Source organism: Gigantopelta aegis, chromosome 4 (genome assembly GCF_016097555.1).
Source record: "Gigantopelta aegis isolate Gae_Host chromosome 4, Gae_host_genome, whole genome shotgun sequence".
Lineage (NCBI taxonomy): Eukaryota > Metazoa > Mollusca > Gastropoda > Neomphalida > Peltospiridae > Gigantopelta > Gigantopelta aegis.
This window is the reverse complement of record NC_054702.1, coordinates 71,410,232-71,435,596: the sequence shown is the minus strand read 5'-3', so window position 1 is coordinate 71,435,596 and position 25,365 is coordinate 71,410,232. Positions and strand designations below refer to the sequence as shown.

The 25,365-nt window shown below is 35.4% G+C and overlaps 1 protein-coding gene across 1 annotated transcript; it reads right to left on the bottom strand.

The window, feature by feature from the left end:
- Positions 1-1,959: 1,959 nt before the first annotated feature.
- Positions 1,960-23,989, bottom strand: LOC121371041 (origin recognition complex subunit 3-like). The gene is made up of 20 exons (XM_041496660.1): positions 23,885-23,989; positions 20,442-20,484; positions 20,077-20,165; positions 18,701-18,833; positions 17,761-17,921; positions 16,935-17,036; positions 16,272-16,417; positions 14,196-14,355; positions 13,263-13,376; positions 12,586-12,719; positions 10,647-10,710; positions 10,080-10,196; positions 8,572-8,651; positions 7,819-7,952; positions 7,173-7,252; positions 6,842-6,930; positions 6,229-6,370; positions 4,437-4,547; positions 3,854-3,924; positions 1,960-2,962 (listed from the first exon to the last, which is right to left on the bottom strand). The coding sequence occupies exons 1-20, from the start codon at positions 23,909-23,911 to the stop codon at positions 2,857-2,859; spliced, it is 2,103 nt and encodes a 700-aa protein (XP_041352594.1). The 5' UTR covers positions 23,912-23,989; the 3' UTR covers positions 1,960-2,856.
- Between the last annotated feature and the right edge of the window lie 1,376 nt (positions 23,990-25,365).

Below are 25,365 nucleotides of genomic sequence, written 5' to 3'. Positions count from 1 at the left end.
TACTGTGGAGTGAGTACAATTTTTTCCTAAAAATGTTTTAACTTTTTATTGAGCCCATGTCATTTACAAAATAAGGAGTTCAGTTAGAAAGATACATGGCTTATATTAATTCACATATCTGTCTACAGTTAAAGCATAAACATTTCCGATTTTCAGTCTTTACATGTCAAAATATTACCGCCATAAATGAATCAAGTATTTCAAACCATTACGTTATTTGGAATACACATTCACCATTGCATAACACATCAAACATTTACTGAAAATATAAATAATGATGTCCTAAACATGCTCCAGCACAACAAAGCTTAATTTGTAACTGGAACATAAAATAACTGGTGATTGAGATTTTGATGTTACAATCTTTGGTGAGTGCTCACTAACTGGGCCATTTCTCTGATTTATCATCTAGAATAAGATGCAACTCAGGAGAAGAAACATAATTTATTATTCTTGACGAGACTGACCATTACGCACATGGAGAATCCCACTTGCACCCAAAAAACACCCACTAAGATAATAATTTTATCTACACACACCTAAATTGCACATGAGAGTATCAATAGTTTTTTGATAAATCAGGTATATGTATTTGTTGGGGGATTTTTACTGGTTGAACTAAAACACATTTATCATTTTAAATAAACTGTAAAATGAAGCACAATCCTTACATAAATTTGTTGTGAACTTACAACAAAATCAATAATTCCCATTTATTGCTGGCATAGCCAGAGGTGTACCATGTCATATACCCACCCCAATCACATCCATTTCTCCCGCCACACCATTTATATGTTCCTGTTGATGGTGATGAAAAATTAAATCCTGGTTTTTGCTAGTGTCATTTTATTCAAGCAAGTTTTGATAACAAATTACTTTTAAAGACCGTTTCAGGTAACATCCGACTCATAATATACCGAGACGTTTTTCGTGCATTTATAACAATTACTAAAATGTTCTAAACAGTAGTTGTCATTTTAGTCTTTCTAAAATATTCCTCAAATCATTACGTTAAAACATTGACACAATACAATGGATCACTGTTTTTTTTTGTTTTATTTGAAGAAAAATGCTAAAATATCTAGACCCTTTCTTAAATGTGTAGATAATACTAATGTGCATCATTCATTCTTTTATTTATAGTCTGTTTGCTTCAAAAAGGAACCAATGAATTGGCATATAATTCTTTAATAAATGAAGTTAAAATTCATATAAAAACATATTTTTTAGTTTTAAACCCATACAAACTCAAATAAAATTTAAAAAAGGTTTCTCTACAAATTATCATCAAATTACGTAGTTGCATAGTTGAAGATAACTAATGGAACAGCCAACATAAAGCATGTCCGGCTCTACTATACCTTTAGTCTCGGTGTACTGATTATTTCGATAGCAATGCAGCCAAGGCTGTTCTAGCATTTTGTCTTCACCCCTGGATTAAATATGATATTAATATATATAACTGAACGGTAATTTGTCAAGAAACGTTTTTATTTAAACAAACAATTTTTAGTAAAAAAACATTTTTGAGTTGGTATGGGTTTATAACTTAGTAATGTTTCTAATACAACTTTTTTCATTATACATTATAAAGTTATATGGACTAAACATACCTTTGAAACTGTTTAATATTTTTGAAGATATAATGTATAAATAACTGTTGCCTACTCATGAAAAAAGATTTAAAAATTATCATCTATTAAAGGCTTTTGTAGGAGATATTGCTGGCACTATAATTTGCGATATCTCCTGCGATATCTCCGCAGGAGATATCACTTCTTATAATCTTGATTGGTCAAATTTTAATCACAAGACATTGTTTTGTTATGTCACTGTGTTTGTTTCAGCGCTAAACCTACCATTAGTGATGTCACACCACTGCCGTTCTGCGAGTTAACGAGTCTACCGCTGACATTCAATCCACATTACAAACATTGTTTACAACTGTCGCAAATGAAAAGAATGATAATGGATGATAAAAAGAATACCCCCCTCGTGTCTTGTGATATCATGATTCATCAGTACTCATTGAAAAAAGTATAAAATCCTCGGCAAGCCTCGGATTTCATACTTTTATCAATTCGTGCTGATAAATTATGATATCACAAGACACTCGGGGAGTATCCTCTATATATTTGTATTTTAAAATAAAGAAAGTACATAGGACATAAACATTTTAGTCTGGAAATGACTAATAGTGTCAGGCGGACAATAAACTGTGATATAAACACTACATGATACACAAAATACCAAACTGAAAACAGCAAAAAACGAAAACCACCAACCAATTTTTTTTTTTTTTTAAATATATTCTCAAAAATAAGTGTAGAAATTTTACCATTGAATTCTATATGTTACTATATGTAATCAGATGAACAACCATAGTTTATAATTTGGTCTAATTAAAATATATATGCTAGTCGATACAAACATCAGTCATAGAAATATTTATACAAATGAACATTCAACATTCCATTTCAGATGTGTTCTTCTCAATGATTAATAACAATATATTTGCATTCAACCGTTATAAATAAAGATGATTTCTTAAAACAATCATTTGTCTTCCTAAGTCCACCAGCAAAACCCAAAAGGCACTGGATCATACCAGCAACGGAAGGGACCTTTAATGTATAAATTCACCTTCCAACAGGGGCCCCAATGTGTTATTTTCAGAGTTACGAATTTTGCTCCCCTGGCCCCCCAACTTGTGACATCTATGCAAGTTGTTTACTGTGTTCAGCATTTCCTCACTTCAAAAGTCTTCCAAGTTCTGCCAGTTCTAATCACACAAACAAGACACTTGAGATTTGCAACAATACTCAATGACAGTAACACACAGAGAGAGGATCTACTTCAGACACATCCCCAGGTCAGCCTGGCAACATGGTCAGTTTTCCTCTTCGTGGGCTTGATGAAACCAAGGAACTGTAACTCTGACACAGCTCGAATAAATCGGGCTCTAAGGAAGAGTTAAGGTTCCTAACATAAGTTCTGATTCAGCAATCTAAAGATTTCTAACTGGCCTCGGTGGCGCAGTGGTTAAGCCATCGGACTACAGGCTGGTAGGTACAGGGTTCGCAGTCTGGTACCAGCTCCAACCCAGAGCAAGTTCTTAAGGCCACTACACCCTGTTCTCTCTCACTAACCACTAACCAACTAACAACTAACCCACTGTCCTGGACAGATAGCCCAGATAGCCGAGGTGTGTGCCCAGGACAGCATGCTTAATGCTTAATTGGATATAAGCACGAAAATATAAGTTTAAAAAAAAGATTTCTGAGGTAATTTTATTCTAAATTAAAAAGTACAATTATTAATCTAAATAGTGTTAAAAACAATTTAAATAAATTTAAATAACAGTTTCATAAAAATGGTATGACAAGCAAGCTCGTTTAGTACTTTATTTATTACAAACCAACTGCAAGCCACAACGTGGAAGTACTGTGAGTGGGATGTAGCTCATAGGTAGAGTGCTCGACTGAGGCTGCAGAATTGATCACCATCGATGGGACTAGCTTAATCAGTGTCCCACGACTGGTATATAAAAGGTTGTGGTATGTACTGTCCTGCATAGAAAAGTGCATATAAAACATTCATTGCTTCTTTATCAGTAGAATTAGCTTACTTCTTGCCAGTGGGTTTCTATCTCTCTCTCTCTCTCAATCAAATGTCGAATTAACCGTATATTAGACACCAAATAGCTGTAGTTTAAAATGTGCTGAGGTGTCATTAAACAGATTTTCCATTCATATGTTACTAAGCAGTCATATAGACTTTTATAAATTTAGTGCTTGTGATTTTACTTACTCTAATCTCTCTATGTTCACACTGTGAACAAACAAAAGGATACTGTAATATACTGCTAGAATTGGGATCTTCCGTCTGATTTTCTTTGTCTGATGTGACCACCGATGTAAAAGCCTGAAAGTGATACAGAGAAAAAGGTTTCAAACATTGGGGGAAAGAACTGAACACATTGTATTGAAGAGAATTCTTAATGTGTTTGTGCCATGTACATGCTTTGTCAGCCATACTCACTCAAAACACTTAGGAATGAACATATCTCACATATCTTCTTGTCTTTGTTAATCTCAGTTCCTGTCTGTGGAAAAGTGCATATAAAAGATCCCTTGCTGCTAACGGAAACATGTAGTGGGTTTCTTCTGATGGCTACGTGTCAGAATTACCAAATGTTTGACATCCATTAGCCGATGTTTAATTAATCAATGTGATCTAGTGGTGTCACTAAACAAAGTAAACTTTAATTATATTTTTTGTTTGTTAATGTCAGCAGGTTGAGGGTCTAAGATAGAGTCACAAACATGTGCTAATTTTAAAATAATTTAGATTCTGGACTACAGAGATACAATTACTTTTCTTTAAGTTCAGTTCAGCGAAATGATTAATTAAAACCTACATGAAATAACACTCACATTTAGCCAGTCATAGAGATTAACGAGTTGACCACACTCCAGGTGCAGCTTGTATGCAACACAGATGTCGGGCATCGTGGAGGATAATGTAGACCCCTCACAACATTTACACTGAAAATATAACACAGAAACAGTATGAGGCATCGTGGAGGATAATGAAGACCCCTCACAACATTTACACTGAAAATATAATAGAAACATTATAAGGCACCATTGGAGGATAATGTAGACCCCTCACAACATTTACACTGAAAATATAACACAGAAACAGTATGAGGCATCGTGGAGGATAATGAAGACCCCTCACAACATTTACACTGAAAATATAATAGAAACATTATAAGGCACCATTGGAGAATAATGTAGACCCCTCACAGCATTTACACTGAAAATATAATAGAAACATTATAAGGCACCATTGGAGGATAATGTAGACCCCTCACAGCATTTACACTGAAAATATAACACAGAAACAGTATGAGGCATCGTGGAGGATAATGTAGACCCCTCACAACATTTACACTGAAAATATAATAGAAACATTATAAGGCACCATTGGAGGATAATGTAGACCCCTCACAACATTTACACTGAAAATATAATAGAAACATTATAAGGCACCATTGGAGGATAATGTAGACCCCTCACAGCATTTACACTGATTTACACTGAAAATATAACACAGAAACAGTATGAGGCATCGTGGAGGATAATGTAGACCCCTCACAACATTTACACTGAAAATATAATAGAAACATTATAAGGCACCATTGGAGGATAATGTAGACCCCTCACAACATTTACACTGAAAATATAATAGAAACAGTATGAGGCATCGTGGAGGATAATGAAGACCCCTCACAACATTTACACTGAAAATATAATAGAAACAGTATGAGGCATCGTGGAGGATAATGAAGACCCCTCACAACATTTACACTGAAAATATAATAGAAACATTATAAGGCACCATTGGAGGATAATGTAGACCCCTCACAACATTTACACTGAAAATATAATAGAAACAGTATGAGGCATCGTGGAGGATAATGAAGACCCCTCACAACATTTACACTGAAAATATAATAGAAACATTATAAGGCACCATTGGAGAATAATGTAGACCCCTCACAACATTTACACTGAAAATATAACACAGAAACAGTATGAGGCATCGTGGAGGATAATGAAGACCCCTCACAACATTTACACTGAAAATATAATAGAAACATTATAAGGCACCATTGGAGAATAATGTAGACCCCTCACAGCATTTACACTGAAAATATAATAGAAACATTATAAGGCACCATTGGAGGATAATGTAGACCCCTCACAACATTTACACTGAAAATATAACACAGAAACAGTATGAGGCATCGTGGAGGATAATGAAGACCCCTCACAACATTTACACTGAAAATATAATAGAAACATTATAAGGCACCATTGGAGAATAATGTAGACCCCTCACAGCATTTACACTGAAAATATAATAGACCCCTCACAACATTTACACTGAAAATATAATAGAAACATTATAAGGCACCATTGGAGGATAATGTAGACCCCTCACAACATTTACACTGAAAATATAACATAGAAATATTTAAAAGCTTCATGGAGGATAATGTACAAGGTGCTATATTTACATATCAACCTCAGTAACACAAAACGTGGACACAACACCTTCTGGCTCTCATAGGCTGTGATACACCAAAGACACAAAAACAATTCTTTAACCTACACATCAAATGTACAAATGTTGAATAAGTGAAGGTTTAAAACTGACCTGAAGATAGTGGCACGGATTACCGAGTGCAGTCTGGATTGCCGACCTCGGAGACGCATAGATGTGTTGTTTGACCGTTGAGACAGAGTTGTAGTAAAAAATCTCATAAAATGTTTGACTTTTTGGACACTTTAAATGCTCTCTGAAAAATAAGACTACAGTTTGGCTATTGATGTATGCTGTGTACGTATAGCTATCCACATTTTAAATACTACCATCAATAGCTTATGTACTGTTGAATATAGATCACTTATTATTGCATATATACGGTACATAGAGCTTGCCACATACTAACTACCACTGCATGTAGCTTATATACAGCAGAATAGTTTACATATAGTTTTCTACCTGTTCAATTCCACCATATATAGCTTGTTTATAGCTGAATCTAGTATATGGCTAAATTAGGTATACCATTGTATAAAATGTACATAGTGACTTCTACATTTCAAAATACCACCATATTATATAGGTTGTATGGCTTACATAATGTTTCTACCCACTGTATAGCTTACAGAATGATTGCATACAGTTAGTATATTCAGAATACTACTGTGCTTAGATTACACACAGCTCTGTATGGACAGGAGGATTACAGAAAACACAATGTTACCTGAACACCTCGGTAAAACACTGAAGAATATCACTTCTCACTCGTTCATATGGAGTCTGTTTCTTGTTCTTCTTCATTTGTTGAAGCGACTGAAAACAAATAATACAAATTGTCCTTTTATAAACAAAAATATCTAAGTAGAGTTACAAATGGTATAAACTGCTCATGGGAGGCCTGTTTTGAATGTAAGTAATAGTGTTTTATTTTACAACTTTGAAGAAAATTTGGTGTTGGGATGTTCGAACCAGACTAATATCCCTAGTGGAATATGACTTTGTTTGAGGTCAGGTTGGGCAGAAAAGCAGAATAAATGTTGAATTAAACAACCTACCTTTCTCAGATTGTGCAAATCTGTCTTCTTTGGAATCAGTTCATCTGTAATTTGACTTTCATCTTGTGGATCTTCCAGTTCTATACGAATAATAAGACGTACATCAATGACATTTATGTTAATACACAGCATTGTCTGAATTCTCAATGAACTGGGTGTAATGCAGTGGCTTAGATTATCACTTTACATTCTTGAATATATTATTTAACATGAACAAGATAAACTTATCTTCAACCAACTGATATGATAATAGTTAATAGAGAATAATACAAACAAAATAAGTATAAATAAATACATATTTTTCTGTCAAAAGAATTGTTTAAAGTCACATCTACTAATGATTTATAGAATGCAATTTGCATACACACCCTCTCAATTTATAGTGTTCAGTGGAATTTATTACAATACTGGGTTAAGACACAAAATCTGAATAAGCGCACTGTTAGGTTCAGTGTGAAGGTGTAAATCATGTTCAGTGGTGCTTCCAGTCTGTAGGCTATGCCCATGTGGAAACATGTTTATATCACAATATTTGTTAAGAGCCTAAACATAAATCATCATTATGACCACAAGACACACCTTATAAAAACTAAAAACTAGTTTGACAAAACAATTGTGTAATGTGATACGGTAGAGTGTATTGTACCATCTAGATTTTCCAGCTTGTTCTTAAGATCAAGCAGACATTTCTTAACATTTTCAAGTGATGGCTCCGAGGAGTCCTGTAAGATTTCAATACACTGAGCTAACATTCTAGATAGCTCATCCTGTGACATAAATCTGGAAAAAGAAATGAGTACAATGTTAAATGAGTAAAATAATACATATTACTTACAAGTAAATTCAGAACAAGTATTTCCTAATGAAAATTAACAGTTATAAACTTAAGGTAACAGTTTATGCATATAAAACTTAAATTATAGCTGCCATATCCTGCATTTAAAGGACACCAAAGAATGTTATTTTATGGAAAAAACATTAAAGTGGATGAATAAATGGTTAAACAATAACAGTATACTCAAAATGGCAGCTTAAAATAATGTAATACACTTTATTCCACGAACAAGCATTCTGAGAGTACTGCTAAAGCAAAACACATCCCCTACTGGGTCCCACAAATGTCCATATCTCCTAAATTCAAGGGCCATGACTTAACTGCCAAACATGTACAAATTCCCATGAAAGTCAAATGTGATCTATCACTGTACTTGAGAAAGCTATACACAAATTTTAAACTCAATATCTTGAAATCTTGCGGGGAAAAAATGTCTGGCAAACTATATGTGGGACATACAGAAAGATGGACATAAAACCTATAGTTCCCCTCTGGGTGAACTTGTAGTCGACTAATAATAAATATTTTTAAATTGTTACGATGATCACAAGTGATGAATATTACCCAAGGAGCTCCACAGATTCTCTATATCCCTCACTGTCAGCTACATCAGACTCCAGAGCCACTGCATACAGCTCACGTAACTGAAATATTATAATGATGTTAATAACAAAATTAGTCTTTGGATGTATAAAGTTCGTTATATAGCAATATGCTTTAGACAAATCACTAAAATGTAGAGCCCACAAATTCAGATTTTAAGAGGTTGATTATTGTCTTGTAATTTCTATACTACCCAACCAAGAATGCCAGACAATTTATATTCGACCACTGAAGGCAATTTTATTATTCTGTTGAGTTGACAACCCCAAATACTTATTTCTTTTGTGCATGTTTAGGCTGTATTAAAAATAAATACACACATGATATAAATCAGGAAATGTTAGCGAGCATAAAATATCAGCAAATTTAGCAAGGCCTTATAAAATGCTAATATTTTATGATCCTAACTTTAAGACATTAAAAACCACAAACCGGCCTCGGTGGCGTCATGGTTAGGCCATCGGTCTACAGGCTGGTAGGTACTGGGTTCGGATCCCAGTCGAGGCATGGGATTTTTAATCCAGATACCGACTCCAAACTCTGAGTGAGTGCTCTGCAAAGCTCAATGGGTAGGTGTAAACCACTTGCACCGACCAGTGATCCATAACTGGTTCAACAAAGGCCATGGTTTGTGCTATCCTGCCTGTGGGAAGCGCAAATAAAAGATCCCTTGTTGCTAATCAGAAAGAGTAGCCCATGAAGTGGCGACAGTGGGTTTCCTCTCAAAATCTGTGTGGTCCTTAACCATATGTCTGACGCCATATAACCATAAATAAAATGTGTTGAGTGTGTCGTTTAATAAAGCATTTCTTTCTTCTTTTTTTTTAAAAACCACAAACACGCATCGCATAAACAGGTTCCGAGAATCAAGAACACTTCACTGCTGTCTAAGCCCGTGTACTGCAACATACAAAACAGAATGATGTCTATAACATTTAGGAACACCCATACATAACCTGTTTTTTTATAATAATTATTTTAAAATTAAAAGTTTATTTTGTCATCAAACTGTCTATGTGTCAATGGCAATTGTTCACTGCATGGGGCCCAGTCTCTGCTGATCAACAGTGAGTTCCTGTGCACCGACAATTCTGGCTCCAAAAAACTCCTCGGTATGAAATTTTACACAATGGTTTTGTCGACATGCTATTGATTAAATAATAAGAATAGTAAACCACAATAATTAGTTTACATGTATAGGACTGCAATGTTTTTACTAAATTTAAGTAGACGGTAAGCAGCTTCACTTGATGTATGAAATAGTGCACATTGCTTGACGGTATAATGATAGCAAAAGTTCTTTTGATCAGCCAATCCTAAAAATGCTACAGTTTTTGAATGTTTAATATGCTGACCTCACTAAAGTTTTATATCATTAATAGGTCACTAATGTGGATTTCACTAATATTTTATGATTTACAGTAATCTAAATGGTTACAATATTTACAACTATATATGTAGATATCTACCTGTTTTCCAAGTGGGTGCTTGGGCAGGTTGGCAACCAGGACATGTAGACAGCGTAACATGGGGAAGAAGATTCTGTGATATTTGTGAAGCTTGCTAAACAGGTCAACAGCTTCTTTCTAAATCACAAATGTAATTCTACATTTTAGAATTTAATACTTAATCTACATGTACGTTGTAGAACATGGATAAAGAAGTTGATCAAATATTTAGCTACACTTTGTACTCTGTTAAAATATTACTGTATATTCAAAACTGTGTTTACGATCAGATGAAAACAGGTTCTCATCACACCACATGTTTAGGTTTAAGAACATGTTCTCTGCACCAGAATAGTGTTTCAAATACATGGTAAATGTTTTTGGGTTTTTTACCAAAATAGCTCATAAAAATGGCTTCTACTCAAAATATTTCTTTTCAATTAACAATCCTATTAGTATTACGTATCAACTATTCTATTGGTGTCTCAGGTCATAGAATTTTTTTCTCTACAAAGTTTAATTTCATCAAGATTACTGTTTTGCAAGATGGAATGTTATCAGAGACAAGAACCCCCAATCTATCGGCACCTTTAAATATTTGTCATCTTCAAGAAGCTTTCCAATTTTGTTTGCAGGACAGGACTCGACATACCTGAAAAGATGATGAATACAGCACATAAGAGACATTATCCCCTTAAGTGTTGTCCCTAGAAATTTGGCATGGCATGGTACACTAAACACTTCTGGGGCATTTTCACCATTTTCAGGGCACTTTTGTTTTCATTAAAGACAAACAAATTTTAATTCAATTAAAAATAAATGTAATTAATGTGTTTGCGTTAATAAATGAATGACAATATATACAAAAATGTATATCAGGCATATTTTATTAATTAATAATACATTTTCTGAGTGCTTTATAAAGAAATTTTTTGAATTAATTATTGAAAAAGGCTAGTTTAATCTCAAGGCTGCATGATGCTAATTACGGCAAGATGGCATTAGACTATTGAGGCATGGTGATGTACCATGCTAAAACAAGCTAGGGAAAACACTACCTGTATAAGTCATTGTTGGGACATGGCATCTTGCCCAAACATACATGACACATGATGGCACTGCACTACTGACTTCCATTTATCATCCAATTGTCATAAAACAACATATATAGGATCATATTTTGAACAAGTTCACATTTCAGCTCTTTGCATGTCAATGTTACTAAAAATAGAAATTACCATATCTACAGACTTCATAATTTCTGATCTGAATTTCATGAAAGTTTGCATTGTTGTTGTCAAACCAGGAGGGGATTTTCTCGGGACTTATTTATTATTAGAAGATGGATGTGTTGAAAGAAATAATCATCAAAAATAATAGGGGTTATAGTGATCCTGATAGCTTTCAAACATGTCTCATACAATGTGGTTATCAGTTTCATCAAGCCATAAGAATGTCCCACAAGGCTATGATATGACAAGAGCTATGCCAATCCTACAACAACCATTGTGTGCCATTTTAATATATGTATACCTTTATAGAAGTTAATGGCCAATTGACTGACCCACAGGTAAAATGGGGTCAGATAACAGCCAACTAAGATGTTTTTAACAAAGTTTGTTTTGTTTCACAACATAGTTATAGCACAATGATTAATTGATCATTGGATACTGGATGTCAAAAATCTGACATGCAGTCTTCAGTGGAAACCTGCTACATCTTTTTACCCGCTTCTGTGTTATCGTTGTTAAGCCATCACACATAAGGCTGAAAGATACAGGGGTCGCAGTACAGTACCGGCTCCGACCCAGAGCAAGTTTTAATGACTCATTGGGTAGATGTAAGACCACTACACCCTCTTCTCTCACTAACAACTAACCCACTGTCCTGGACAGACAGCCCAGATAGCTGAGGTGTGTGCCAAGGACAGCATGCTTGAACATTAATATGATATAAGCACGAAAATAAGTTGAAATGAAATACTACATTTTTCCATTAGCAGCAAGGGATCTTTAATAAGCACTTTTCAACAGATAGGACAACACATCACTACAGCCTTGATATATCGGTGTTAGAGGCACTGATTGGGATGGGAATTTTTAAAGTTAGTTACATCAGAGCTAGCTCTGGGTGAACAGAACATTTCACCAAATTATCTATTAAACACAGAGCTCACACTGGAACAAATGTTCTTTTAGCCATTTTTTAAATATGTACATTTATGTCGAGTATTTCCTCGATAATTATTAAAATGTGGTTAATTTAAGGAATATTTTATTAGCAAAAAAAAAAATGTTTTAGCCACTTTTTATTTTTAAAAAAAGCAATTGGCTTATTTGGCCATGTACAGGGTGAGCCCCGAAACGTCAAAAATTACAGAAACCAGGTTGCAACACAATATTAAGTAAAAGTATTACATAAAATTATTTTGACAAATCGTTAAAAAAAAATGCCGTTTTTAAAATTTGCGAAGTTGGCGAGTGCCAGAGCAAGGCCTGTGTTTGAGTTATAATATGAATGTATGTACGTCATCAAGGACGGCGTCTGTCTGAGTCTCTCTAGCTGGGCGTGAGTGAGCTGTGACACGGTGTCGTGGAGGTCAGTCTCAGGACGACACAGTTGACTCAGTGAGTCTCTCATGTAGTGATCCAGTACGCAGAACTGAAACACACAACACATAATTATATGACATACATGAAATTCAACATTTCTTGAATGACCTGTAACAAAATTTCATAAAACTTACCAACAGCCTCTCACAATCATATGGTTGATCATGTGTCAGAATCTTTAATAAGACAATAGTTTGTGTAAAATATCCAAACCTGCTTTAAACAAGAAAAATGTAATGAGAACAGATTATGATAACAAAAGTATGATAATAATAGATTTTTAATTTGTTAAATAATGTTGTAAAAATCATTGGTGTTGCCAGTAGATGAGGGTCTGGGACAACCACACTGTCCATGACTTGTGTATTGGGGCAATAAGAAAATATAAAAGGTGGTGGGGAAGAGGTGTGATTGAGGGTGTATGCTTCCCACCCCCACTCCGCCCAGCTATGCCAGTCGCAAAAATGAAGTTGCAGCAATTTTTATGAAAGAACAAGGATTTTGGGATTACAGTTTCCAGAATGAGCTAATAAAAGGTCTATTCAAAGTGATTAAAGTGTTTCTCCAGAAACAAAATGGCCATGAAACTTACATGCAGACTTTTGACAAAATTCACCACTGAGAAATCATGATAAAGGAAAACATCAAGAAGTAACTGGAACACTTTAGCACCAAGCTTGAATGGATAGTCGGGTGTCATCAAAACCTGAAGGATGTCAAACAAATCTTATTAAACACAAAACAGTATGCAAAATAGGTTAAACAGAAATTCACACGTATAACTGATTGCATTTCACACTAATATGCCTTACAAAACATAAAAATCAACTGGAAAGGGAAATAACTTTTGTTGAACAAGGACACAATTGTTAAATTAATGACTGTGACTGCAAAATGTTATACATCATTAAATGTGACAAACAATATAAGGTATGAAAAGAGCATGCTGTTTTTATTAAGAATTAAGTGGGGTTTTTAAAGGTATCGTCTCACATACCACAGTATTGTATTAGGTTAGGAACAGGAATAGAAAACTTCCACTCGAAACTGCAGAATATAAGCCAAACAAAAATTGAACATTTTAGCAGTTTGGTTAAATTTACTTTAAATTCTGTAGCCAAACTTAATTTACCTGAGCCAAACAAAATGTACATTTTTATTAAATTTATCACAAAATATATTTCCCAATTTTAAACTAAATTTATATTTATATACATTCCTCAACAATGTTCTGAGAGTACAGCCAACTTACAAACCAAATTAATACTGCAACATATTTTTAGTGTTTTGGTGAATATGCATCTTAGCACATGTTGATATCCACAATTAAAATAATGTGGGCATAACTTTCGTAATTTTAGGATGGGTGTGAACAACACTAATTCCCCCATACAAAGGACTAAACAGATCAACAAACAAAATAATTAAAACTGAAAAACCTCAGGGTTTTCTTCACAGATGTGTTACTAATTTAAGTTGCCTGTAGACACTCTAAGACTGTCACATTACACGGACACTGACAAACCTTGTTGATGACCAGAGTGAGGTAGTCAGTGGAGGGAGGAGCCTGGAATTTCTCCATACACAGCAGGGAAGACACAGCATTTGGCAACAGGCGATGAACAACAGTGACTGCTGTAGCAATCCCAAATACCAGCACAAATGGTAGATCATGCAAGTAGTTGCTGGTAAAAAAATATTAAAGGGACATTGTAAGACGTTTCCGACTAATAAAATATTTCTACCATTAAACGTACCTATTAAATATAATTTCATGTTTAGAATATCAGTTTCTGTATATTGAATGTGTTTCTGGTCATCTTAATATTCGTAAGAAGCCCAAACTTGATTTTGTCTTCAAATAATTTCGTATGTACGGAAAAAAAACATTTTAGGAAATAAAATGAAATTTAAGCTAGCACAAATATTAGAACAATCAGAAACATGTTTAATATACAGCCACTAATATATTGTGCAGAAAAACATATTTGATATGTAATTACAATGGTTAAAAAATCTCTGTTAGTCGATAACATCTTAAAAATTGCAGCAAACTCAGGAATGTCCCTTTAAAATGAACATTATTGTCAATTATAGAAAGTAAACAAAAGGAAAGTAGATATGGTTTAAACTGGGAGAGAAAACACTTTATTGCCATCACCCAAATTAATATTTTTAATTAACAGCAAAATGTATTTTATAAGTACTTTTATAAAGACAGTATATACATCACTAATAACAAAGTAATTGGACTGAAGAAAGGAAAAAAAGAGGAAGAACAATGTGATGACAGTGTACTATCAACCAAGTCACATTACTAACATACAGGAAAGGCAACAATCCATTCCAATCAGGGATCCATGATTAATTGGTTCAAAACAAATATGTTTACTGTTTGGTTTTAGAGTTTCTAAAATTGTAAAATACACCCAGTTTAACTGCTAAATTTTGTTTGCCTCTCTCACGTTCTGAAGCCCAACAACTGCGGATAACAATGTCAGATACCTGCATATGACAATGAAGTCCTGCACCACATCTGTAATCAGTGTAACCCTGTTTGAGATACCTGCATATGACAGTGAAGTCCTGCACCACGTCTGTAATCAGTGTAACCCTGTTTGAGATACCTGCATATGACAGTGAAGTCCTGCACCACGTCTGTAATCAGTGTAACCCTGTTTGAGATACCTGCATATGACAGTGAAGTCCTGCACCATGTCTGTAATCAGTGTAACCCTGTTTGAGATACCTGCATATGACAGTGAAGTCCTGCACCACGTCTGTAATCAGTGTAACCCTGTTTGAGATACCTGCATATGACAGTGAAGTCCTGCAGCACGTCTGTAATCAGTGTAACCCTGTTTGAGATACCTGCATATGACAGTGAAGTCCTGCAGCACGTCTGTAATCAGTGTAACCCTGTTTGAGATACCTGCATATGACAATGAAGTCCTGCAGCACGTCTGTAATCAGTGTAACCCTGTTTGAGATACCTGCATATGACAATGAAGTCCTGCACCACGTCTGTAATCAGTGTAACCCTGTTTGAGATACCTGCATATGACAATGAAGTCCTGCAGCACGTCTGTAATCAGTGTAACCCTGTTTGAGATACCTGCATATGACAATGAAGTCCTGCAGCACGTCTGTAATCAGTGTAACCCTGTTTGAGATACCTGCATATGACAATGAAGTCCTGCAGCACGTCTGTAATCAGTGTAACCCTGTTTGAGATACCTGCATATGACAATGAAGTCCTGCACCACGTCTGTAATCAGTGTAACCCTGTTTGAGATACCTGCATATGACAATGAAGTCCTGCAGCACGTCTGTAATCAGTGTAACCCTGTTTGAGATACCTGCATATGACAATGAAGTCCTGCACCACATCTGTAATCAGTGTAACCGTTTGAGATACCTGCATATGACAGTGAAGTCCTGCAGCACGTCTGTAATCAGTGTAACCCTGTTTGAGATACCTGCATATGACAGTGAAGTCCTGCAGCACGTCTGTAATCAGTGTAACCCTGTTTGAGATACCTGCATATGACAGTGAAGTCCTGCACCACGTCTGTAATCAGTGTAACCCTGTTTGAGATACCTGCATATGACAATGAAGTCCTGCAGCATTTGAGGAGCAAAGCTCTCCATGTCTTCCAGCACAACAACGAGAGGGGGCTGAGAGGTCACATCAGCGGCTGCTTCTCCAGTCTTCACTTTCCTCTTTTTGGGCGATACTTCATTAACCTAAACAAAATACATATGACAAGATAACACTATATTTCCATACTTCTACTAGGAAGTGAACAGTGTAGAAATGGTATGTAAACATCTATCATACAACAGTCCCACACAATACAGACCTCTGAGAGTTGAAAATGTGTGTAACCATGTATGGGTTATGCATAACCAAATCAAAGTAACCCATTTTATTTATAAGTAACATGTCATATAAATGATATCCCAAATTTAATGCACAAAGGTAAAATGGGTTATGCAAAACCAGATTTGTGTGAATGACGTGCAAACGAATCCATCGTTCTCGCTATTTTTACAGGTCTGCGGTATTTATGTAAAAATCTGCGAGGATGTTCAGAACTCATCTTAACTTAGTGTTCCACTAGAAAAAAGAAGAATACAACATAACTTAGAACTTTAAGGGGATTCCACATCAAGCAGTCTGACAAAGCAGTCTAAACACTAGTGTCATTAATTGTACTTAATGTCAGTTCTGTATCGGCAATAACCGCTGTAAAAGTATTACCTTCATAATACACTTTTTCTTGTACCAGGTTACAAGTGATGTCATTGTAGTGGGGTAATTTCTTTTCCTTGGTACAATTTCTGCATCATCTTCATCTAACATCTGTTCAGATAAACAAACTAGTAAGATATACACATAAAATCTCTATTTTAACATTTTGTTTGTAAAGATGAAATAAAATCACTGTGAATGAAAAACGTTATAAGAACTACACTGCAGAAGTTATCACAGCAAAAGAGACCATAAAACAACTTATTTTTTACCATTCAGAGATATATATATTTTAAAAAAAAGGTGATAGAACATAGCTAGATTTGGGTGGTGTAGTGATTAGGCAAGGGGTCAGGATGTAGCACTGTGGTAAAGCACTTGCTTGATGTGCAGTGAGTTTGGGATCAATCCCCGTCGGTGTGCCCATTGAGCTATTTCTCATTCCAGCCAGTGCACCACAACTAGTATATCAAAGGTAGTGGTATGTGCTATCCTGTTTGTGGGATGGTGCATATAAAAGATCCCTTGATACTAATTGAAAAATGTGTCAAAAATACCAAATGTTTGACATCCAATAATAAATCAATGTGCTCTAGTGGTGTCATTAAACAAAACAATTTATTTTTATTTTTATTAAGCAATTTGCTTTAAAGCTGATAATGTCTCCAAAAAAGTTCCATCAATATAATTTAGATGTTAAAATCAATGATATCTGTGATTTATAAATTAAACTAAATAATATCTTTATTAGTAAAATTATCTTTTGCATTTTTAATCAACAAAAAAAGGAAATAATAATAAAATTAAAAAAAGATAATAATTATAATGTACAAACCAGATTAGGATTTGATGTGAAATGAGAAATCATTTTTGTTATGGCACTCTTCAGGTTTGGACAGTCCTTGGACCGGAGAGTTGAAACAAGGGGAGTAACTTTCTCTTTCAGAAGAAGAACAAGGTTGGTGAACATCACAGCATGATCTGGGGTGTTAACACCTTAAAGAAACATTTCAAATAAAATATCATTCTTTCATTTTTAGTGAGAATGTTTGCTAAAACTCCAAAGAACAATTATTGTATTCCAAGAATATTCACCATCTTTGAACACTGAGTGGAGCAAGGCGTATAACATTGAAAGAATAAAATGTAGGCAGCAACGGTCACGGGTGGTATTAATAGCTGCAGTAAATTGCCACTTGCCATCTACTAATGAACATACCGATTCACAAGATGATATATATTGTTTTTCTTCTATCATATCAAAACCATTGATGAATTTTTTTTCCAATTATAATGTATGAAAGCTAACATTTTGTAGATAAGTAGAAAGATGTTTTGGGTGGGTTCTTTTTATAAAAGTCTACAAAGCTGAGTGGGAGAAAATTAAATAAAGGAGCCCTTTAATAATCAGGGCTAGGTCTGGCACTCGCCAAATTTGTCAATTGTGAATTTTGAAAGCAGATGGAAAATTTTACTTTTATTTGGTAAAATAATTGCGATGTAATAATTGACATTGTTAAAAATAACTGGGCTCCTGCAAACTTCAACAGATAACTTTGCAAAATGTTCTGCTCATCCAGAGCTAGTCCTGAATATGCTACCAAGCATGAGTCCAATATATTGCACCAAAAGATAAAATATTACACTTAGCAAACAGTTAACACAGACGAATTACGTGTCTCGAAAATCACACTGCTTTTCTACTAGACTATATTTAACATTGACAGACTCTTTAATCAGCTTGGCAATGTTAAATGGTTCAAAAGCTAGTGTACCTGTGATCAGCGCAGCAGTTGGAATCTCATGAATTGCTGAGGTTCCGACAACTGTTTTATGACTACCGTGGCTGGATTGAGCGAACTTGAGAAGTTCATCAAATATCTTACTGTTCATGCAGGACTGGAGATCCTGAAAGTATTAATAAAATCAAGCAAACTACTTACATTGCTCTGAGCTCAGATATAACCAAAACAACAATGATGACATAATTTCAAAGTAAGTGAATCCTGAAAAAGCCACATAATATGAATTCTAATTTTCAGGTAGTACAATACCAAATAACTTCCGGCTGGGTCAAAGTTCGAGGTGCACCGAACTTTTGATAGAGAAGTGAACACCACAAGTCCTGTGGTTGGTTATAAATGTGAGTGTGTTGGTTGTAAAAAATAATAGTTTCATCTGGGTAAAATAAATGTGCATTTTTATTTCATCTAGTACCAATGTGTCAAGTAGCCTTGTGCTTGAAACATGTATGGGGTACCTGTAAAAAAAAGTACTCAAATTTTGTGCAAAACTAGGGTAGTCATAGACGCTACCCGTTATCTCAGAAACGAGCAGCTTGACCCCCATTTTTTTCTGATTCACTTTAAGTGTAAGGGGTGGTAGTATTTATATCTGTGGCGTTTATGTCGGTTGATACGTTGCAGGTAGGAGTTTTAGCCGTATATGTTACTATTGTCGTCTATGGGATTTGATTTGGTAGTGTACACCCTTCAAACTTTTAGTGTGCATTCACCTTGGAATTTAACCCTTATTTCATTTAGATTCCACAAAATATATGTTCATGCACAAATAAGACCATATCTCAATGTTAATATCACAGGCTTAAATGATTACCTGTAGTTCTTAATAAACATTCAAGAGCGTGAGCTTTCAAAGAAAATTTAAACACCCTACATATAAATATTTATTATATACTCCATCTAAGGATGGAGTATATAATAAAATTTATATGTAGGGGTTTACATTTTACTCACCAACCTCATCCAATTACCATCAGGGCCGGATTTAGACCTTGGGGGGCGCGGGGCAGGGGCCCAGGGTACTTCAGGTTCAGGGGTCCCTCAACACAGAAATTAAATTACATGACAAAAAAAAAATTAAAATTATTAATTATTAATTTTTTTTATAAAGGAAGTCCTTAGTTTGGGGGGGGCCCTCTGGCAGGGGGGCCTGGAGCAATTGCCCCCTTTGCCCCTATATAAATCTGGCAGTGTCTAGTTTCTAGCTGTTAGCATTCATGTAAAGGTACATATCATAACAATAAATATTACAAGCATGTATATATTTAAAGCAAATTGAAAATACCACAAAAATTAAAACTCTGTTGACAAGTCAGCTTTAAAAATATTTGAAATAAACGGAAACAAACATTTATTTTTGTGTCGATGCGGTCCCACATGTTCTGACATGCCAACAATCGAACTTTTCCAGCTCCATCCTTTTTCGGGAAGTAGTCCTCTGAAAAATAAAACATAAATTTTGAGAATTGAGATACTTTTTTCTATCTGAAGTACAATATAAATATCCAGGGCTAGCTCTGGGTGAGCAGAAAATTTAGCAAAATCATCTATTTAAACTTCCAAAACACAGTTATTTTCTAATAAAACAATTAAATTTGATTACATGAAATTTGTTTGCCAAATGAAAATAAAATTTGCATATTGTTTTGAAAATTCACAATTTGCAAACTTGGCGAGTGCAAGATCTAACCCTGAATATTAACCAATGACATACCTTTTCTGGCCACTTTTTTCTTTCCTTTATAGGCAAAGCAACCCTGCAACAGACAAAATATACATCAAAAGGACCTGTGTGAATTTTTAATTACTGACATTAAAGTTTGCATTTTCAGTTACAACACTCACATTTGTACATCAGTTTCTACTTATAAATTATTATAGTAAAAAATGTGTGTTTATCGGTTTCTTACCTGCCTGTATTTGTGTTGGAACCTTCAATGATAGGCTAGATACATGTATATAGCTTCAACAATCGAGGACTGGTTTTATGTATTTTTAAAAAGCTAATTATAGACTAGAGGGGGATGTAGCCCAGTGGTAAAGCACTAGCTCGCTCGATGCATGGTCAGTCTAGAATCAATGTTGGCGGTGGACCCATTGGCTATTTCTCATTCCAGCCTTTGTTGTGTGTCACGGAACATGCTCTTAAATTTGTTTCGCCTGTGGCGATTTTAATTGTGTTAGAGGGCCGTGTGCAGTTTATTGCCCGTAGCCCAGATGGGCAACTTGTTACGTAAGACTTCTGCGCGACCATCCTCGATCGGACATTCCAATATGCACTTAGTCCAGCTGCGGAGGCCATGTGGCGAGTAGTTACGTAATACCTCTGCGAGTGCGGGGTTTACAACCGTGATTTTGGCGACGATGGCGTCAGCCAGACTGACGATCAGAGAGAAATATACCGACTCTAGGAGATGTAGAATATGAGATGATACGTGAGGTACCGCCTTGTACCCCCAGGCCAATTCTGATTTTGGAATAAATAGCTAGGATTTAGAGATATCTAGGAGAACGAATTAGGACGGCTCCAGGGGATCACGAACGTAGTCCGTTAGGACTTGGTAAATATCATTTCTGCTCTGTGTATAACCTTGATGTGATTGATGTGACTTTAAATATTTTAATACTGTATTATACCAATATTCTTTAGACAGTGTCTTCGGTCATCTGACGAAGTAAATCGTAGACTTTTTGTTCTAACATTATACGAGTATTTGGTAATATAAAGCTTAGCCAGTCATCCTAGACGACCTGGGTAAACTGTAGGTTATTGTCTTTATTGTGATAAGTATTAATTCTGTGTTACAAGATTACTGAAAGAGTAGTTAGGGTTAATTAAAAATTAACCCGTTAGGAATAGAGCTGTAATTCCTTTATTAATTAAGTTCCCCAAGAAGCGTTTCTCAATTATCACACGTTACTGAACGAGTAGTAAGGGTTAATTAAAAATTAACCAGTTAGGAATGGTGTTGTAATTCCTTTATTAATTAACTTCTCCTGTAAGCGTTTCTCAATTATCACACGTGTGGGTGTGGTGTAACGGTGAAGTGATTCGCATATTGTGTAACTAGACACCTAGAGATTAACTAATTAAGTGATCAGTTCTGGGTTGTTATTATTGCTGTTATTAATTTACTACTACGGCTGTACATTTGTCAGCGTAGGATAATACAGATTCCAAAGTGTATTGTGTTTTGTTGTGTTTCTAGTGAGCTAAACGGGCTATAATAATATATACTTATATAAGATCGTATCTCTGATCATACCTAGAGACGAGCCATACTAGGGTTTAACAGCCTGTTACAGAGAGATCTAATAGATATACAGTTAGGAGAGATACTTTTGATAATCGTGTTTTATTCAGTTACGGGAATTATAGAATCCCCGTGACATTGTGGTATGTGCTATCCTGTCTATGTGATGGTGCATATAAAAGATTCTTTGCTACTAATGGAAAAATGTAGCAGGTTTCCTCTCTAGGACTATATGTCAGAATTACAAAATGTTTGACATGCAACAGATTATGATTAACAAATCAATGTGGTGTTGATTGAGAAACAAAACAAACTGTAACTCTATATAGACTGTAGCCTCAACCTCTGTGGCTTAGCTGTATACGGTACATGTACCTCTACAGGGCAGCTCCATTGACGAAAGAAAGAAAGAAAGAAGTGTTTTATTTAACGACGCACTCAACACATTTTATTTTACGGTTATATGGCGTCAGACATATGGTTAAAGACCACACAGATTTTTTTAGAGGAAACCCGCTGTCGCCACATAGGCTACTCTTTTACGACAGGCAGCAAGGGATCTTTTATTTGCGCTTCCCACAGGCAGGATAGCACAAACCATGGCCTTTGTTGAACCAGTTATGGATCACTGGTCGGTGCAAGTGGTTTACACCTACCCATTGAGCCTTGCGGAGCACTCACTCAGGGTTTGGAGTCGGTATCTGGATTAAAAATTCCATGCCTCAACTGGGATCCGAACCCAGTACCTACCAGCCTGTAGACCGATGGCCTGCCACGATGCCACCGAGGCCGGTCTCCATTGACGAGGTCATAGGTCTATTTCACTCATGTAACCATCAGCAAAATAGTCATAAATAATCTAGTGTTGTCAATACCCCATTTTATCAGGGCTTGTAACTCAACTCACATTTTGCCATCCCATGCATGTTTTTCTGCTCTGCTATAGCCTCGGTCTTGGTTACTGAATTTTTGGTCCAGATGTTCGAGAGCCAGACTGACATTTGGATGGTTATAATCATTCTTTGCCACCAGAGACATATACCCCGGTAGTAAAAACACGGAATAGTTGCCTACCACACGGTAGACAAATGTTTCTACTCTATAATACAACATAAATCACCTTTATTTTCGATCATTTTCGAATTCACCGATAACAAACATTTGACATATTAACCACTAATATACACACTACAGGAAGAAACCTGTCAGCACCTACCTATTTAACTGGAACAAATGTCCAAATGTCCGTCTAGCTCTCGAAATGGCAGAGTAATGGGACTATTTCGGAAAGACTTCTGAACATTTCAGCATGCAACTTAATACTATCACTAACTCTAAACCTAAGTCTGAATGAACTGAATCCCGGAACCTTCGGAAGTCTTGCGATAGCATCTTATATCAAGTTGGGCCATGCCTCTAAAAATTGCGACTTTGATCATGTAAATCAAATTGTGTGCAACCTATTTATTATTCGAACATTAAATTTAGGGCATCATTTAACGGAACATAATGTTCACTGTTATTAACACGTCATATAACAGGTAAAAGTCGGGTTACTTAAATATGTATTTGCACGTCTGGTTACACAAATTTTCACTTCTCAGTCTGTTGAATACAACACGTTTCACAGTAAAACATGAAAACATTGGCGTTGGTGAAAACGGTTTGTAATTTCCAGTGTAGAACAATATGTATGGTTCATCTCTTTCTGTTCCAACATTCAACATTGGCCATTGCCAAAACAGACCGTCACCATGTTAAAATTCATGTTTAATGTTATTCACGTATTCAAGTTATTGGTGATTCTTTTAACAAACCAAAAAATGGGGGGGGGGGGGGGAGGAGAGAACCCCAAACACTTCCGTCAAAATCAAACATTTTCAAACCTGACTTGCAGACTTACCCTTGATACTGACTCCGCTGTATCCATTGAACAACCCAGAAATAGTTTGATTACCAAAGTAGAACGCTTCGAATCGTTTTTATTTCCCGCAAACTTCGTTTTTCGTATCTTTTTTTCTAAAAAATAAAGCAAGGTTATCTCCCCTACCAACCAAAAATTGGTCGTGTTTGGGTGTTTTTTTGTGGGGTGTTGGGGTTTTGTTTTGGGAGTTGAGAGATCGAGGGTGAATCTAACCGGGTGCGACGATTTACCCTATACTACCCAATATTTACCAATACTACCCAATACTACCCAATACTTAGTTAATACTACCCAATACTCACCCTTCTATAATTCGAATAATTTTTATAAAATAAAAAAAAGAGGTAAGTAAAAAAAATCCTAAGTAAACTATATTATGAAACTTCTATTTCACACAAGCCCCTTCCAATTGTTCCAAACTGAGTTTCGTAATTGGTCAAGTATTGCATACAATAAAGCGGTGAGCTTATTTAAGTTAATATCGACAGTAATTAGCCTAGATCCTGCTTGCAAACAGGCCCACAAATATCCATGAGTCAGATTCATATTCACTACACCATGAAATACTAACTACAAGGAACCCAGAAGCAAACAATGTTTGGTCTTAATTGGTGAAACGACAAATTGAGGCATTTCCACTTAGGGCCTAAGTAAATAATTTATTTTAAAATATCTTTAAAAAATATTTTTAGACTTGCCCGCTGAAAAACTGCATCTAATAAACTGGTAATGTAAATATATAATATCTAATGACTAAAGGTCTTGTACCTGATTTGGCACACGCTTCAAAAATGTATTTTTATTTTCTCACACCTGTGGTAATTGTTTGGGGGGTTTTGTGTGGGTTTTTTTTTAATGTTTTCTGACCACAGTAATGTGATAAAAATTGTCCATATCATCAAGATTAGAATTATATATTTTTTTATACTTACCTCTTTTTTTTATTTTATACAAATTATTCGTATTATAGAAGGGTGAGTATTGGGTAAGTATTGGATACTATTGGGTAAGTATTGGATAGTATTGGGTAAATCGTCGCACCGAACAAGAGTACTCGAGTAAGGGTCAACCCAGTTAAAATTCGCGGTGAAATCTCCCCCCCCCCCTCGACTCCCCCCCCCCTCCACCTTAATAAAATAATATTTTTTTTATATTGAAATAGTGTTTGTTACATTTATTTATGTCGGAAACGATGTTAAATACCCAAACTGGAAGAATATAATTAATTACAACAAGAATGATACGATATAGGTCTATTACATTTAGGCCAAGTATCGCTCGATCGCTTGTTGCGCGGTTAGTCTAGAATCGATTCCCGTCAGTGGGCTATTTCTCGTTCCAGTCAGTGCACACCACAACTGGTATATCAAAGGCCGTGGTATGGGCTATCCTGTCTGTGGGATAAGTTTGTTTGTTTTATTTTAACGACGCCACTAGAGCACATTGATTTTTAATCTTAT

Coding starts and splice junctions, on each gene's coding strand:
- LOC121371041 (XM_041496660.1), bottom strand. CDS start 23,911: ATGGATACAGCGGAGTCAGTATCAAGG. Junction 7,953..8,571: donor GAATCTGTGGAGCTCCTTGG/GTAATATTCATC, acceptor TTCTTTTTCCAG/ATTTATGTCACAGGATGAGC. Junction 3,925..4,436: donor ATCTCTATGACTGGCTAAAT/GTGAGTGTTATT, acceptor TATCACTTTCAG/GCTTTTACATCGGTGGTCAC.